At 40.3% G+C, this 18,931-nt stretch overlaps 1 protein-coding gene across 9 annotated transcripts in view; it reads right to left on the minus strand.

Moving 5' to 3' along the window:
* ARHGAP28 (Rho GTPase activating protein 28) overlaps nucleotides 1-18,931 on the minus strand; it is a 184,259-nt gene that overhangs the window by 25,890 nt on the left and 139,438 nt on the right. For 8 of the 9 annotated variants that reach the window (XR_001711230.4, XR_010152026.1, XM_009433672.5 and 5 more), the window contains 5 exons: nucleotides 16,235-16,400; nucleotides 16,035-16,126; nucleotides 13,605-13,682; nucleotides 7,514-7,676; nucleotides 2,577-2,659 (listed from right to left, as the gene is read on the minus strand). Coding sequence is in view for 7 of the 9 variants with exons in the window: in XM_009433672.5 (XP_009431947.1) it covers nucleotides 2,577-2,659; nucleotides 7,514-7,676; nucleotides 13,605-13,682; nucleotides 16,035-16,126; nucleotides 16,235-16,400 (582 nt within the window). In the remaining 2 variants the exon portion in view is untranslated. The remainder of the gene's footprint in view (nucleotides 1-2,576; nucleotides 2,660-7,513; nucleotides 7,677-13,604; nucleotides 13,683-16,034; nucleotides 16,127-16,234; nucleotides 16,401-18,931) is intronic. The other variant, XM_009433673.5, reaches the window with a different exon arrangement.

Genomic DNA, 18,931 nt, shown 5'->3' on the forward strand with positions numbered 1-18,931 from the left:
CATTCACTCTGCTGCCAGAGAACTGTCAGAAGTATAGAATGGTTAAACGTACCATGTTTCCCCTCTAACTGGTTAAAAGTACTGAGAAGAAATGTGAGCAGTATATTCAACTGTCTGCTTCATAAAAGTAGCCATTTTAATGGATTTTATTATATTGCAGTTTCTATAAATATGGTTTGCATTTTCTTTTCTTTTATCCTAAAAGAGTCTGACAAATGTTAAAATTAAATATAAACCGGGAAGAGAAAATGCTGCAGTTCAATAAACACGAAAGGTTGTTTTGCTGTGAAGGAAGAAAAGTAATTCTGAAAAATACCCTTAACTTAAAGCATTGCTGTTGAAAACTATTTACAATTTCCTAGGGAAAGGAAAATCCATTTAAACAACATAAGTATCTCATTCCTCAGCCCAAATGTAAACTCAACTAAACAATAAAAAAATTGAATTTTTGGGTGCTATTTTTCTATTGCTTTTCAACTTTGAAATTGACAGCTGGCCAAAAGCAAATGTTTGTCTGCAGGTCTTCTAAGCATTAAAAAAAATAAAGAATTGAGAAAGCTTAATACAAGTTTGCTGTGCTATCAAAGTATAAATACTAAATTCACCAAGACGACTGAAATCCCCAAAAGAAGTGCTCTTTGGTTTTCCAAGTTTGAATTCCACTGTACAGTATTTGCAATGAGAAAAACAGCACTAAATAGTAATAATAGTTAACATTCATTTGAGGGTTTGCTGTGAGCCAGGCGTTACTCTTAGTACTTTATATATATTCATTCATCATTATTCCAAACCCTGTGTGGTAGGTACTATTAGTATTTTACAGATGAAGAGACCGAGGTGGAGTGCGGCTGAGCAGCTTTGCTCAGCTTAAGTGGCAGAGCCAGGATCTGAACAAAGGGAACCAATTCTTCAGCTAGAGTTCTTGACCTCTAACCCACACCAGCTGCAATCCTAGCTCCAGTCACAATTTAGAATAAAAAATTAGAGAGACAGAGAGAGAGAGAGAGACAGTGCATGTGTGTAACATCCTCACCAGTCCCGTGATGTTCTGGGGGGACCTTTTGTTAGAAATGTATTGAATTATTTGATAATTGCTGCATCCTCAGTTGTATGAAAGGGTAGATGACATTTTGACTCAGATATTTGATACCAGATGAATTTTTTTTGATAAAAGAACACTGTGTAGACAAAGCCAAAAAACAAGCTAATAAATTTTCAGTTTTTGAAAAATTATTGAATTATATTAGAAAAGGACATTTTTATGTCATAGCTGATCTCTGTCCTTGCCTCAAGGATATATCTAATATGACTGACATATATTATAATTGACATAGATATTTTCGCTGTGTAGGAGGAAGGTCCTTACCACACTGAAATGTCTGATAAGAGGCAGCACTAAGAACCATCTTTGTTTTCAGCATTATGTTTACTGGCCTCAAAATTACCATCTCTTTTCAACTCATCCTTATCTCAATTTCATTTCAAAGATTCCAAATACCTGTTGTACTTAAAACAAATTTCCTATTGTATATAGAATGATTATCCAGAGAGCAAGAGAAACTTTGATTTTTACCAACATACAGCAAAGAATGAATGTGAAATAAAGAGAGAAAAATTGGGGATGAAACTATAGAATATGATTCTATCAAATGTTCTATTATATATCAGTGGAGAAACCACTTTTCTGCTTCATTTTCCTAATATGTAAAATGACCAAATTCTATCAGATGATCTCTAAAATTCTGAAATTCTAGAACTATTTAAACCGAATTATTTTCACAAATTTAAAAACGTGAACATGCTAGAAATTTAAACCAGTGATTTCAAATTCCTCCCTGAGGACGCTCATCAGAGTTTTCTTTCCACTTCAGTACACCAGACTAACATGAGTAGTTGAGGACCAGCAATTATAGAGTCTATTTTACAAGTTACATAATGGTCTTATTGACTTCTGACATTGTTCTATTTAAGCCTTCATTTTTCCCTCTTCTCCTACTCCTAACACCTTGCCCAATGCCTGACACAGGATAGACAGTCAACATCTCTGGGATGAATGGAGTGAATGAAACTTAAATGTTTAAGAACATACCGCCCGGGCGTGGTGGCTCACACTTGTAATCCCAGCACTTTGGGAGGCTGCGGCAGGAGGATCACTTGAGCCCTGGAGTTGGAGACCAGCCTAAGCAACATGGCGAAACCCTGCCTCTGCAAAAATGAGCTGGGTGTGGTGGCACATACCTGTAGTCCCAGCTACTTGGAAGGCTGAGATGGGAGAATCACCTGGCCCTGGGAAGTCAACGCTGCAGTAGGTTGTGATCGTGCCACTGCACTCCAGCCTGGGCGACAAAGCAAAACTATGCCTCTCAAAAAAAAAAAAACAAAAAACAAGATACCAAGATCTCCACTCTTTCTTGTCTTCCTCAGGAGAAGGGCAGTGGGAGCACAGAAAGGCCGTGAGTTTGCAGCATGCTCAGGTGGCTCAGTGAGCTGTCATCTCCACTTTCATTTTCCTATATGAGCCATGTCCTCTGAGCAATGAGAGCCCCAGGACAAGCTGTGAGGTGGACACGACGTACCTGAGCTGCATCTCTGTTGGCATCAGGCAGCGCCATGACCATGAGGTGTAAGGCTTGAAACTGTACTTTGACGTGAGGCCCTCCTAACAAGAAAACAGAAATAGTCATACATTTTAAATAACCCTGATGCATCCTGACAGCATTTCTTGCTAGCATCTGGTGGCACAGGAGGGCTCCTGACAGCTTTTGGTGGTAAAGACTCAGGTTTTGTGCCCAGCAATGTAAATTTGTTCACTTGGACAGAAGCCTCTGTCCATCAACTCCCTTTTCCCATCCCGTGATGCCATTATTGAGGCAGGTGGCCAACGAGATCCTCAGAATAATTCTGGATTTGGATAGCACTTCCCTTTCAAAGTACTTTCGCAGACCTTCCCTTCCTTTAATACTATAAATAGAAGTGAAGCTCACTCAATACAACAGAAAATAAACCTTGCTTCCATATAATGAGGCAGAAAAGTATAAGTATTAGGAACATAGATTTAGAACCAGGTTTCAATCCTGGACTACTATTTAGTCGCTGTGTGACCTGGGGCAGGTTATTTAATCCCTGTCGCATCTACTTTATTATCTGTAAAATAGGAATAGTCATTGTATCTACCTCACAGGCTGTTATGAGGATTAAATGAGTTAATATATGTAGAGTGTTTAAATCAGTACCTGTACATAGTTATCTTTCTACATATTTGCTCTTGCTTTTATGATCTATGACACTTATTCTAGATCTTCCATGGACACTTAGGGAAGGTGATGACTGTAGTTGGATCTTTGGAGACTGTTGAGTATTTTCTTCCTCAATAATGACACAAGATGGCGCCAGAGGGTTGGCATTTATACTCAGGGATTCCATCCACAGCTGGATAATCCACGACCAGCTGTGCTGAAAATTTAGAATACACCAGAGAATCTAGGCTTTCCTTTGTCCCTCTGTATTTTCTTCAAAATGGTGTCTTGGTGGGGAGTTCTTGGAGGAAAGCATTATGTTCTGGAATCTCTGGGGAGTTCTCAAGTTGAAGGAAAATCTATTTCTATTCAATGGCTGGAAGGCAGTCAGCTGCTGGTGAAGTTAACTGAGCTGTATAGCAGTGGAAACACTTGTGACAAGCTAGTAGGTTACTGGAGCTGTGTGTGCTAGAGTTCAGGAGTAGATGACAAGTGTATACAACCGAGCAATATGGGGAGAGAGGGAGGATCATATTGTTGAAGAAAAATCCATGTGTGGATTTGTGGATAACTTGTATCAAATTTATAATGACGCAGGTCCAGGATGTTACTGAAAACAGCAAATACACATTGCTGTGAGCTTGCCTGAATAATAGAAACTTTAAGAGCAAGTCTCAGTGCAAAGCATTTAGGGGCAGACAAGACATTATGTTAGTGCATAAACTGCAGGCTGAGGACTGTCTCTAATCTTCCAACGCAATTAAAAAAAAAAAAACAACTCTGGGGGAAAAAAAACAAGAGATGCAGATGTAGGCTTGGGACCACTGTGTTTCCATTAACTTCAGAGAAATTAAGAAGCTCTTTTAAGTTAAGTTTAATTTGGCAAAGAATCCATTTTCATTTTACTTAGGAAACCTGGCCCAACGCTGTTTTGTGATTAATAGTTTTGTAGTTAATTCATTTAATACATCCCAGTCACAAGTATTCTCTTTCCTGAGGTCATTATTTCCCCAGAAAGTTATTAAGCATGTAATGAAAGCATCTGAGGCTTGATTGATGATGAAACTAGTCCTTTAATTTTACGGTCAAGTTTGGGGCCAAGTTTGAAAAGAGAAAGTAACGACATTAGTGGAAAAGGCTCTGTGTTCTCTGAGCTCCATTTGAGGGTATTGAGAGGGACAGCTTAAACACACACACACACGTGCTTGTTCACAATCCTCCCCCTTCAGAGAATCTTGTTACAACTAGAGCTTACTTAGGTGGCAAAAAGGCCATTATTTCCTGCTGGTAGCAGTCCAGAACTCTGGGTTTCCTGCAGGGTTCGCTGGTATCAAATCAACCACCTGCAATATAGTATTTTTCACTTTCAAAGTCATACGAAGGAATGTGGACTCTTTGTGAACCCTTTCAGGATATTTCTCAGAACCTCTCCCTTCAGTGAAATGTACTGGCTGTAGTCAGATAGGCAGTAATGATGATACAGCATGCAGTAAATGCTACACAGAAGATAATTGGTCTCTGAAAATTACAACATCACACAGTGTTTCTGAAAATTACGAAGTCATACAGATTAGGTCTTTAGTGAAGTATTTGGGTAAAAGCACAAAAACTATAAAGTATGTTTTGTAACTGACAGTCAGGGAATCATTTGGCATGGTTTGAACATAAGGATTGAATATTTTGGAGGATGAAAATTAATATATTCATATACCCTTCTTAAACATGATTCTCTGAACAGATCTGGAATTAGAGGTTTGAATCCTCCTTGCATAATTCAAACTACCAAAAAACAAAAACAAATGAGTGATCCAGAGATGGAAGGTCCTAATTCTGGTATAAACTTCACCCAAATCTCTGGCTGACCCACAAACCATGCGTGTGTGGGGTAACGTGGCGAAGGATTGCACAACTGAACAGACAGTTGAGCTCCTGCCCAAAAGACCACTGGCAACTTGAGTCCAGTCAAGCAAACTGCCGGCTTAAAAGAGCAACAATAGTAAAAGAAACCAAACAACATTCTTTGGAGAAATACTTCAGAATCCATAGTCTCCAAAGACTATATTCATAATGTTCAGAATAAGCTTTAAACTTACTTGACATACAAAGTAACAAGGAAAGTGTAACCCATTCTCAAAGAAGACAGAGACCAACCCTGAGATAACCCAGGTGTTAGAACTGCCAACAAGGACTTTTTTTTTTTTTTTGAGACAGAGTCTTGCTCTGTCGCCCAGGCTGGAGTGCAGTGGCATGATCTCGGCTCACTATAAGCTCCACCGCCTGGGTTGGCACCATTCTCTTGCCTCAGCATCCAGAGTAGTTGGGTCTACAGGTGCCCGCCACCACGCCTGGCCAATTTTTTGTATTTTTAGTAGAGACGGGGTTTCACCTTGTTAGCCAGGATAGTCTCGATCTCCTGACCTCATGATCTGCCCACCTCAGCCTCCCAAAGTGCTGGGATTAAAGGCGTGAGCCCCCGTGCCTGGCCGCCAACAAGGATTTTGAAGCAGCTATTGTACCTGTGCTCAATGATGTGAAGGAAAATATGATTATAATGAATGAAAAGATAGGTCACCTCAACAGAAAAACAGAAAGTATTTTAAAAGCACCAACTGAAAATTCTAGAACTGAAAAAATACAATGTCTGAAACAAAAATGAATGAAGGAAATTAGTAGCTCTTCTCTCTTTTTCAGCAAGTTTTTCTCATTAAAAAAACTCAGTAAGCTTACAAAGAAAATAGATACTGGTCACGGACAGCATGTGAATTAAAGCTTAGAAAATGACTGCCTTGCCTACAATATTCTCTTCTTTCAAGACACAAAAGACTATTTTATGAATCTGGTTTAGTTAAAACATTCAAAGATTTAGAACCTACATAATTTTTAGGACAAATTTTGCCATACAACTTAGGATCTATTATTTTCTTTCATTGTAATTTTTATGAAATTGTAGTTCTGGCCAACCTGAGAAGGTTGTACAATGGCAGATACAGACATCACCTGTTAAGTTCACACAACATTTTAAAATTTAAATTAGTGGCTGGGCCAGGTGTGGTGGCTCATGCCTGTAATCCCAGCAATTTGGAGGGTGAGGCAGGGAGATCACTTGAGGCTAGGAGTTTGAGACCAGCCTGGCCAACATGGCGAAACCCTGTCTCTACTAAAAATACAAAAATCAGACAGGTGTGGTGGCGCACACCTGTAATCCCAGCTACTCAGGAGGCTGAGGGAGGAGAATCACTTGAATCCCAGGGGTGGAGGTTGCTGTGAGCCAAGATCGCATCACTGCACTCCAGCCTGGGCAACAGTGCGACACTCTGTCTCAAAAAAAAAAAAAAAAAATTAGTGGCTGACACTCTCAAATTGAGAGTTTTCGCATTAAAGCCTGGATTTGGCTCTCAGTCTGGCACAGCAACCATTACGGAGAACCAAGCAGTGGTCAATGTCTCTAGATGGGGTGTGTCCTCTCAGTTTGGACACAGACCTTTTTGGTCCATGTAGAATCAACATTTACTTAGCATGCTCATACATATTTAGATTTGCAATGCCTGAACTCCCCAGGTTAACAGTTAAAGCCCCCACTATGTACCCCCATTCTACTTTTCCAAACTTTTCTCCTGTTACATCCTCCACAATATTCAACCTTTATGCTCAAACCATGCCAAATGATTCCTTGTCAATTACAACACACACTTTATAATTTTTGTGCTTTTGCCCACATACTTCACTTAAAGGCCTAATCTATATGACTTTGTAACTTTCAGAAACGTGATGTGACTTTGTAATTTTCAGAGACATATTATCTTCTGTGAAGTATTTATTGCATGCTGCATCATCAGACCTAGGACCTCAGATTTAAGAAGCAGTGAGGTCGTATTTTTTGATGCATTATCACACACCAGGCTCTATTCTAAATGACTTCATTCAATATCCACGGCAACCCTGACAGGTAATTATTATCTGTAATTTACAGATGTAGTAACTGAGGCTCAGAAGGTTTGATTGCATGGCTAACAGATGGTTGCACAGGAATCCAAATCTCAAGAGCCTGGTCTTTCTGCAAACCCCTCTGCCTTTTAATGATTATAAAACCCTAAACCAGGCTTAAGTATATAAGTATGTAAGTAGGTGACTGTTTGCCATCAAACTTAATATTCCACCAAGCACTGTCAGGACACAGCAAATCTATACATGAGCACATTTGATTCAGCATCTCTCTTCTGCTCTCACTTTATTGACCTTATATCTTAGCATATTCACATATAACGTCTTCCACTTACTTTCCATTAGACTGATGAAGGCAGGTATATATTCCACAGGGAAGAGAGAGGTGGGTAGTTCTCTGAAAAACGCTTTCAACATTACTGCAGCTTCTCTATGGCACATTTTGTCCCATTTAAATTTATCAGCATTAAACTTGGCATCAAGTTCTTCACGGTATTGCTGTAAATCAAGGAAAACAGTCAGTATTCAATGCATTTTTACCACCTGACCCCATTTTCCCCTTCGAAAACTGTTCTTATATAAACTGTTTTTGTAAACAGACTGGTAAAGTAATGTCTACCAAGAGTAATTTTTTTCAACATGATTAAGGTAAATAGCTATGTGAGGATGAATTTTTAAAAACAATTTTCTAAAATATTTAAAAAATAATGTTGATCTTGAAATAATTTTCTAATTCTACACAAATATAGAAGTTCTCTACTCTGATCACAGTTTCATTTCTGTGGTTTTGGCAGAATACCACTATTCCCACATGATAAATACACTGTTAGATTCTGACAAAGTCTCCGTTCCCCCTCTTTTCATAATCCCTTCTGCCATCCTCTCTTCTGTTTCTAAATTAGATCAAGAAGGTTTGCCTCTCAGCCAGTTCACAAACAGAATGAGAAATATCCCAATAAAGTAACTCTGACCTCGCTGCAACATGCAAACCTATGACATCTTCCTGGAGCAGTGACAGCGAAGTTTTATTCCAAGACAGACACATGCCTTCCACATGTTTGCATGCTTGCCCAATCCTTTGTAAGGTTTGGAACACTGTGCAAATACTTTTAAAAAAACCTCTAAGCCTCCGTAAGTTCTACTTGGCTAACAAATTTTACATTATGAATTCATCTGATTATCAATGCCACTCAGGCTTCATGTTTCTTTTCAAAGGCAAACTCATTTTTTACTGCTCCTTTGAACTACAAGGTTTACCTATAATGCCAGCAGTTATAGTCAGTCTCCCAGCTGACACTAACTGCTCCAGAAAAGATACTTAGAAAGGGAACTCTAAAAGCTCTGTTTCTTTAAGACCTCTGCTTTATTCTCATGAGAAGCCTAATTCTTCTGGCCTTGAGCATGCACAGCCAGAGTCAGTGTGCACATCTGACCTTTTCCTAATAAGGATTAGCTCATTAACCAGCCAGACATAATCACTCTCTTGGCTCCCAGAGCCTGAAAACTGGAGGTCCCTGGCAGCACAAGTTTCTTGCAGAGATACACATGATTCTGATGCACCCTCTAACCTCTACTGATAAGATCAAAAGGAGATTTTCATCTTGCCCTGGAGAAGCTTTCAATCTTATAGGAATACTTTGGCTAATCAAGAAACCCTCTGGTGATAAATACACTTTACAAAACCTTAAGCATAAATATAAAGTTCTTCCTAAAATGAAAGAGATAGAGTGGGCTCTGAAAAGAGGATGCATGAGATCCATTCTTTGCCTTTCGGTGTCCTGTAATCTAGTGGGTGGGACTATTTCATGAGCTGATACGACTAATTTAGAGTGCACATGCTATAAGAAAAGTCATGTATTGGTGCTATGCAGCCAGGAAAGAGAGGAGTCAAACTCTGCTAGGGGCAAGTCTTGAGGATTACAGGGAATAGGAAATAGAAGGGGATCCTGCTCAAGCAGTGACACAAATGCCAGCAGATCCAGTGTGTCTGGGGAACTCCAGTTCATTCAGCCTTGCTGGCGCATCTAGGGCAAGCAACAAGGCTGGAGAGCAGCGAGCGCCAGTGCTAAGGGGACTAGCCTTCACGCTGTAGGCAATGAGGCAGCCTGGAACATCTCTAAGCACGGGAATGGCAAGGGTAGATTTGTCTTTTCTGACAGCCAGATGGAAAAATGATTTGGGGGAGCGTGGAGCTTGGCATAGGTCGGGTGGGTGGAAGCAAGTGACAGGCAAAGAACCCAGTTATCAAGCCACAGCACCACTTCCAGGGAGGGATAACTAAGGACTAATCTGGATAAACAGTTGTAGGATAGAAAGGAGAGGAGGCATTGAAGAAATGCCCAGGAGGGAAAATTCTCAAGAATCAGTGATGGATTGAATATGAGACTCAAAGGGAGAAATAATCATCCGAGATGATTTTCCAAGACGATTTCCATCTGATTTGTAATGGGCAGATGGCAGTGTTGTTAACAGGAAAAACACAGGAGGAGGAGTAAGCATTTCCCATCAGTCGCCTGGTACCACTGCAGTAAAGCAAAGGGGACATTGTTTTCCAAGTGCACAGGAAGCACCAGCGAGAGGAGAAGAATTCAAATTCATTTTCCACATACCTCTGCAAAGGAATCTATCTGAATCACAAATGTGGCCGTCCTAACCTGTGAGTAGTTCCCAGTCACCTAAGGGGCAACAGGGCACCAGGGTCAAGGGCAGGTGCTACAACCAGATCCTTTAGGCTTTTATCCGAACTCAGCAACTGACTAGGTTATGGTCTGTGCTTCAAGCTTCTCAATGTACAATGGAATATTAAAACGACATTCCCAAGATCAAAACAAATAATATCATGTAGAGCTCACAGGGCAGGGCCTGCCATGCTGACAGCTCTCAATAAACACCGCACTGGCTGCTCGCCCCTCCCCCACTCTCAGGTCTATTCTAACCTGCAGTATCATTACTATGGGAATCCCACGCGTATGCGGCGTGACTGTTTAGGGAATAATACCGCGTCATATTGTCTGGATGGCTAGTATAAAGCAACACTGAGAGAAATAATGTCTTTTTTTGGTTCTGAACAGAGCTGACATTTCTGTGGTGGCCCCAATGTGAAACCACGTCAACCGGGTATGAGTTTACCTTGCCAAAGATGGGGAGCACTTAGAGGTTCAGAAGCCCTGTTTTTCTGACCCCTGACTAGGCAAGGATGAGAAGTCTTGTCATTAAATCTCCCTTCAGCAAAAATGCAATGTGCCTCTATTTTGGAGGTAGTTTTATACAAATGCAAATGACCAGCCTAAATAAGCCAGGTGAGGTAATTATAAAACATTTAGAACAGCCTTGGAATGATTCAAACTAGTCAAAAAAGAAAATCTCGCATGTCAAACAGTCTGCCTCTTTCCATAAAATATATTCCCCGGTGTTTGGCTCAAATTTCTGTCATTTTTGAAAAGAAAATCATTGCAAACACCAACCAAAGCATTAAATTGGTTCCAAATGAGCTGAGGCCTCAAGTCTGGGACTTGGCTCCACAGCTGCGTGTTCCCTGTTTGGCTAAAACCAGCAGCTTCCTCCCAGGGCTGCTCCCCTGTCAGCCTCCCCAAGCATTTAAAGCACAAAGCCAGGCCAGACCGTTCATAGTAATGATACACTAGCGGACCACAGGGCTGGTATCATCGATTTGGTTCAATCCGAGGATAATTATAATGGAGTTTTTAGTAGTTTAGTGGATGAATTACAAAAAAGGAGGTAGTTTAAATAAAAAGTTTTAATAAAGGAGAGGAATAAAGAACCCTTTAATGCATCACGTTTCAATGTCTTTCTAACTGCAGTGTTTCCCGGTTTCTGTTCACTTGCCCAGATTTCTTTCATATTGGCCTTCCTAGGGCTCAAACCATGAAAACATCTAGATTACATTTTCCACTAATAAGTGATGGAATAAATTAGGCTGAAACTACATAAAACTGGGTAGGGGAGAAAAAAGACTGACCTATATGTGGTTCAGGAATGCATGTGCCTATAATAACTTTCTGAAGGAACGATTAGCCTTTGAGAAGCATTTTTCAGTGGAAGATTAGCCAAAGAAAGGTAACTGCTGCTATGACGTTAAACTTTGTGCACATAAGAAATGCCCTGTAATTTTTTTTTATTATACTTTAAGTTTTAGGGTACATGTGCACAATGTGCAGGTTAGTTACATATGTATACATGTGCCATGCTGGTGCGCTGCACCCACTAACTCATCATCTAGCATTAGGTATATCTCCCAATGCTATCCCTCCCCCCTCCCCCCACCCCACAACAGTCCCCAGAGTGTGATGTTCCCCTTCCTGTGTCCATGTGTTCTCATTGTTCAATTTCCATCTATGAGTAAGAACAGGCGGTGTTTGGTTTTTTGTCCTTGCGATAGTTTGCTGAGAATGATGATTTCCAATTTCATCCATGTCCCTACAAAGGACATGAACTCATCATTTTTTATGGCTGCATAGTATTCCATGGTGTATATGTGCCACATTTTCTTAATCCAGTCTATCACTGTTGGACAATGCTCTGTAATGTTTTCTCCTTTCGGTGATTTAGAAACAGGACATTTAAATCATATGCATTATGCATGTTATACACCCATGCATGCATGTGTACACATGCACATACATACGCACACACACACACACGCACATACACACACACACACAGAGGAACCAGTAAGAATATGTGCAAATACAGTTTCCCAATTATGGACAGAGGTTTCAAGAGATGGAATCTGTTTCTGTTTAGGAAATTTCTTTCTTTCATTTTGGTTCTCTGACTCTGCAGATATAACCAAAGATTTAACCAAAATAAGTAATGGTTTTCATCCTTACTTGTAGGATACATTTTTTTAGAAGAGTGTGTAAGAACCAAACACACGAGAAATGGAGACAGAAAGCAGATGCAACTTAGAAAGCATAAACCTTAAGGAGCCGTTGGGCATTTCCCTGCCTTCCACAAGAACTTGTGCCAGCATTCAGCCAACTCCACTCTCAGGGAAGCCGTAACCCCTCAACATGCCCGGAGCCCTGATGCCCTGGTGCCCTGCTCCGACCTCGCTTCACGGAAGACCTTGCCCTCACGTGCAAAAGCCCAGGTAGCCGACTCTCCCAGCTGTGGGCCCCTTCTGGATGTGGCTCAGCCATATTTTCTGCAGGAAGCCCCAGCCCACGACGGGGTGAGGCATGGGTACCAGGGCCTTGCCCATTCTGCCCAGCACACGGCTCCTCCATGGTTAGGAATTGTCTGACCTGCACCGTGGTTGGAGCCTCACCCCAGCCAATCCTGGTTCCTGCCCCTTTCATCCTGCAGAAGCAGTACCGCCGTGACTCTCCTCCGCTCCTCACCCATCTCAGCATCTGCTTTCTGGAGGATCCAATAGACACAGCCTATCTATTCTCAGTTTCCACTTAGAAAAACCTCTTGTCACACTTCTATATAAAAACTCTGATACTGATACAAATAGAATTTCCCAAAGCATGTACCAAAATGAATTAATGAAGAGATGCTGTTTTGCCTCTACAAATGTCTTTTTGATAAATATTACCGCATTGGTATTCCCCTGCCCCTGAGACTGTTTGCTCAGGGATCCAGCTTTTAAAACTGCTCAGGTTTTCACATCTGCAAGACAGGGAGTGATCCAACCACAGGAATGAGCTCTCCATGGTGTATGCCTACCCGTAGACACAGTGGGATGTTTTGCTGGATTTTTATGAGAAAAGCTTTTCTTTTCTAATAGTTCTTTGCTTTATTGTACTGTAGAGTTTGCCACCTCATGGAAGTAAGAAAGCAAAAGAATAAGATTCACACTGAACAGCTGGTTTTAGATGTGGATGTTAACATTACTGTAAGTGGAACTGGGTTTTGGAACTGCTGAGTGAGTATTCTAGTGGTTATAGCCATTGCTACAAATTCCTGTAAGAGCTTTCACTAAAGGGAGAGCCAAAGAATGTTTAAACCAACGAATGATGGAAATAAAGGCTCATATAACATTGGCTTAGTGAATTCCATGGCTGAGAGGAGCACAACAAACTAAGGTGTTTAACCTCCAAAACAGCGGTGAGACGTTTCAACTTTTACAAACTAAAGGCAAGCAACAGTTTTTGATGGTGAATTGATGTGCTATTTCATTTTTTCCAAACTAAAGGCAAGCAGCAGTTTTTGATGGTGAATTGATGTGCTATTTCATTGTTGTTTTTGGTTTTTTAATGTTTCCGTTTTGATTTTTAAAATTCTGGATCATGAAAAAACTCTGGAACAAACATTTTACCACAGGTACCAAGGAATACTAGGAAGGACCAAGCGATAATATCTAATAAACAACAACAAATATCTGGATCCCCGATGCTTGTGTGAACTGGGTCTAGCTAGCTTAGAACTCTACCTAGGAAGAGACAAAATGTTCGGTACCTTGACTTTAGCAGTACATCCTGAAAGTCGAAAAATTCCTTCAGATTCCAGACCTGATTCCTCAACTTTCTCAAAAAACTAGAAAGCAATGATATATTACCAGAATAAGTACCTCTATATGATCATAAACATATAAAACAGTAACAATGATGACATGAATCAATAAGTTACCAAGCATATATATATTTGCCTGGCACTTGAATGCTGTGTTAAATGTTCATAACCATCCTATGACGTCAACGTTATCCTCCGACATGCAAATGAGAAAGTAGAGATTTATAGCAGTTATACAACTTTCCCAAGATCAACCTCGTAATAGCACTGACTCAAGTTCATGCTCTTAACCACTCTAAAATTATACATGCCTCTTAACCATTTTTAAGATCTGATTACTATAACTCTTTCTGCAGACTGATCAGTAACAAGAGATTCTAAATCTACTGTCATTGGTTGCAATCACTCTGACTAAGAAACTATAGGAATTCTAGATGTCTGATCAAGGAGTTTAGACGGGGTAAAGATTAATAGCTTTCGTGAGTTCTCAGGATGGTGATAGGTGTTAAAAAAAGTAATAAACACTACCATTTATTGTGCATTGATTATGTGTAAGTTCCTATTCTCAGTCCTTTACCTGCATTAACTCATCTAATCCTCACAATAACCCTATTCTACTGCCAAGGAGACTAAGGAGAACAGTTCGATTCACTGTAATAAAGCACCTCACAGTGCTTCTCTGGAAAGGATAATAACATGGCCAAGTTCACCCAGTAAGAAGGGGATCCAGCATCTCTGCTATTTTCCTTTCAAGAAATGATGGTGGATGGTACCTGGAACTAAGGTAATTCTTCTAGGTATGGAGGCAAACAGATATTTAGGAAGAAGAAACACGTCTGTAAGAAAAGCCTCTCTTGTAGGAGTGGGAGAGTACTATCTTGAGGTGTCATAGCGAGGAACACTTAACATCCAGTAGTAATAACAGCTAACATGTTGCCAATATGATATAAATCCATATTTAGTTTAACTAGCATTTATTGAGTACTTTCTATTTGCTAAGTTCTATGCTAGATTTTTGTACCTACACAGTACTATAAACTCATGTGCTGAATCGTCTTTGATTTTAATATTTTAAACTCTGCCCTTTACATACAGGACAAAGACAATGCTGGTTTCAACTCAATGAAGGAAAGAAAATCTCAGCGTCACCATGGACTCTGGATTTTGCTACTGCTCCTTTTCCCACTCCACCTCTTGCTGACTGTGTGTCTTGGCTAAGTTTTCTCACTCTTGTATCCCTCAGTTGCCTCATCAGTAAAAGGGCGGTGGTAACACCAGCCTCTTTGGGCTGCTCCATGCTGACTAGACATGGTATTACATAAACAGCACTGGCACAGCCCTGCCTAGGGAAGTCACCCACAGAGGGCCCGTGTGTACAAAGGTGTTGCTTGTATCCTCTGGCCATCTCGGTGCCATCTTCCTGGCTCCTATCTCCAGCCAATCAGTCACCTGACTTGAGAAGTATCTCAATTTGAGGCACTGGTAGCAAAATATAGGAAGCTAAACAAGTGATGTATGATTATCAGTGTCAGGTAAGTATATGTTTCCTTAGACAATATTTTTAAATATCATTTAAAAACTCAATTTAAAATTCCACAAAATTTGTGTTAAGGACTAGGAATTTTAATTGTGCCACTGGATGTCACTGTTGAATAAATGCACACTTAGGTAAAAACCAGTATAAATTGCTGGCTATAAAACAACATGACTTAAAAGCAAATCAGGTATTCAGCAACAATAGTCACAGAGATATTAGCATTTTATAGTTCAGATAATATCATTTTCGAAACCTCCTTCCACCAAAATTATTCTTTTTGTCTAAATGTATCCTATCTGCCCAGACACACCGGAAAATGACTGGAACGTGCTGGTTTTTAGATTTTATTAAACTTGGTTTGGAAAATTGATAAAATGATTACACATATACACATTTTTAAAACCCAGCCTATGCTATATCTCAGCAAATATTTGTATGATTTATATATGCATTGGTAATAATTAATGGTCATCTTTATCTAGACAGAATAATCAAATGCACACACAAACACATTCATATGCGCAAATAACATTTGAAAAAATATTGGAAAAAAATGTAACTGTTCGTGCCCTGGGTCAGACCATCTGTGTCCGTCACCTGATGTGTTATAGGCAAACAAAATGTAACAGGCTCCAAAAGAATGCAGCAAGGCCAACTGGTCCAGGCGCCATGGGCCGTTATGCGGTGCATGGAATAAAGCTGAAAATCACCAGGGGCCTGAGTCCTAATAGGGCGATAGTGTCTTTAAATATAAAAGAAAATTCATTTGTGGGTTTACAAAGTGCCAAATCATAAGCATGAGGCTCTGTGAATTCCCCTTTCATTTGCCTGCTACTCACTTTTTGTAATACCAGGGGAACTTTCACTCCAGCGTCTTTCTTTCGGTCACTGTCCAGGAGGACTGTAAGTGGAACTCCAAAAATCCCATTGTCTTCATTGTGAGATAGTAAAGGGGGAAAGAAAAAAGAATTAGAAAAGCATTATCTTATTCCACTGTGTCAAAGTGTTAAAGCCGGAAGCAATCAGTCTTCTTAGTTACCTCGTCCTTTTACTTTCTCTGTTTTGTTCCTTTTCAGTTGAATTCCAAAGGCATCAAAAAAGGCAGTCAATTCAATCAGAGAGAGATGGCGGATTTTCTTCATGTCTTCAGCAGACAGATCTCCTGCTTCAGTTAAGCCAAATCTGGTTTTCTGAACATTAAATTTCTAAAACACACAGTGAAGGTATTTATTTTTTATGGCAAAGGAAAATTATTATGCGTTCACTCAAATGCCACCTGGACACTCTAAATCTATGCAGTAGAACGTGTTCTTTGGAAAACATCTCTAAGGAGCATGCTGCATCCTAGAAATATGAATATGTGGTTTAGAACAATGTGCAGATCACTGCTATGCTAATTAGAAGCAAAACAGCAGTCTAAAGTATATGATAACATTGCCATTGCAACTGCGGAAACTGCCTTCTTTATAAGGAACACCCAATATTGTCAAACAACATACATGTCAGGCACCACATGGAATGCACACACCATGGCCCTTAATTGGAATAAATGTGACACACACATAACAGGAAACACACCTAGGTATATCCCAGGAGAGCTCTAAACATATGTTTTTTTTTTCCTTCTTGGGCAGTCAATCTTTAAATCAAGGTTTATCTATCCCATACTGCACACTTTAAGAGACTTTTAGTAATCTCCCAGTTTAAACTGATTATATATGCTTGCTGAGACAACAGTTATTCTACCATAAAAATTAAATTTAAATGATTCCAAATTCTTAAAAAAGCAAATACAGAGAAAGTGCAAACAATCCTACTATGATTTTGAAGACGATACTGACATATTCTCTATTTTCACACAAGAAACAAAAGACACTAAAACAACAACAGCAGCAAATCCTTCAACAATCCAGAAATATTGTGAAGAATTTCAGCAGCAAGACCTTTTAGAAGCAAAAGATTATTCTTATATAATATCCACAGGTTCACTTTGCCCTCAGAAAGAGTGGTATTGAAAAAAAATGCTGAAGTAAAACAAAAAAACCCCCACAGATTAAATTATAAACACTTAAATTTAAATTATAAAGCTTTAAGTTCACATTTTCCATAGGAGTTTCCTAAACTGGAGCTTCCTTGGGGTAGTCAAAGTATCTGCCCATTCATTCATTCTTTTATTCATTCAATAATTGCTCCTTGGAACCTCAAGTATTTAAAAATGAAACAAAATATAGGATGTGGATTGGGGCATGCCTTGTGCTATTAAATGCTTAGCTAGTTTACCTTCTTTCTGAGGCTAAGTCCTCATATAACAGTAACACATAACAACAATATAAACAAAAACTGCAATCGCTTATTGACCAACTACTATGTGCTAAATCCTATGCAAAGTTCTTCGTGGGAAGAGCCAAACCTCAGAAGGATCTGGCTTCAATGAGGAGATGCAGGGGCCAGCATCCTCTCTTGCATGCCTCTCTTTAAGATAAGGAGGGGCTCCCCCTGAAACCAGAGTCCTGCAGGCTTCTCTCTTTTCCCTCGACCACCACATGTTGCCCTCTAACCTGCAGACTGCTTAGGGACCAGGAAGGGTTTTGAAGTTGGACACACTTAGTTTCAAATCCTATTTCTGCTTCCCACTAGCTGCGGACTTTGGACATGTTGCTTAGCCTCTCTGGGCCTCAGTTTCCTCAGCTGTAAAATGGACGTAATCACTAGGGTCCACCTTACATTATTAATAGAATATCTAGTATAGTGTCAGGCCCGTAGAAGGCACTCCGTGAGTCCTAGAGTTCTTCCTTTCCTCTTCCTGTCCTCTGTCATGGGATGGTTGTTTGGGAACGGTCCAAGTCACCTGGTACAAAAAGTCTGTTTCTGGATGACTCAGTTTTTTAGCTCTGAAACTGCCTGGGCCCTGCTCATGAAGCATCCAACCGTAATCAGCACAGAGTATTCAGGACTCCACAAGATAAACTTTTCACACATGCATTGGTTGAATGGCAAACAGACCAATGTTACATAGTTCTCTATTAGGCCTCCTGGATATAACATTCTGGATATAAATAATGAGACTTTGGGGGTAACAAAGTATATAGCTGTCTTTGCCCATCATGTACTAATAGAAGTTCTTGAATTGGTTTTGATGTGTTTTTATTGTCTGTTCCATGAGCTCTCACTTCCTCTCATGACTGTGACTTTTTGCAGTCCCCTCTTCTGATATGTGGCTTATAGAGGCACAAGTGTGTAAAGGTAGGGTCTGCATTGATGTATGAGAAAAGTAAGAATATAAAGTGCAAGAAAGCTCACAAGCCAGGCAGGTAGAATCCTATTTCATTTGTAAAACAGTATTCAAGCCTACAGCCTCACAACTTTTCCTCCACACAGGTACAGCCAGGCAGGCTGTGCACTGCACAACAAGTGGTGCCCAAATAACACCCCCAATGGTAGTGTGAGCAGTGTGACGCCTGGCTGCTGAAACCCCCGTGCACACACACAGATATTTAAAAAAAGAAATCTTGGCCGTGCACGGCGGCTCACACCTGTAATCCCAGCACTTTGAGAGGCCGAGGCAGGTAGATCATGAGGTCAGGAGATCGAGACCATCCTGGCTAACATGGTGAAACCCCATCTCTACCAAAAATACAAAAAATTAGCCGGGCAAGTTGACGGGCGCCTGTAGTCCCAGCTACTTGGGAGGCTGAGGCAGGAGAATGGCGTGAACCCGGGAGGCAGAGCTTGCAGT

This window comes from Pan troglodytes, chromosome 17 (assembly GCF_028858775.2).
Source record: "Pan troglodytes isolate AG18354 chromosome 17, NHGRI_mPanTro3-v2.0_pri, whole genome shotgun sequence".
Lineage (NCBI taxonomy): Eukaryota > Metazoa > Chordata > Mammalia > Primates > Hominidae > Pan > Pan troglodytes.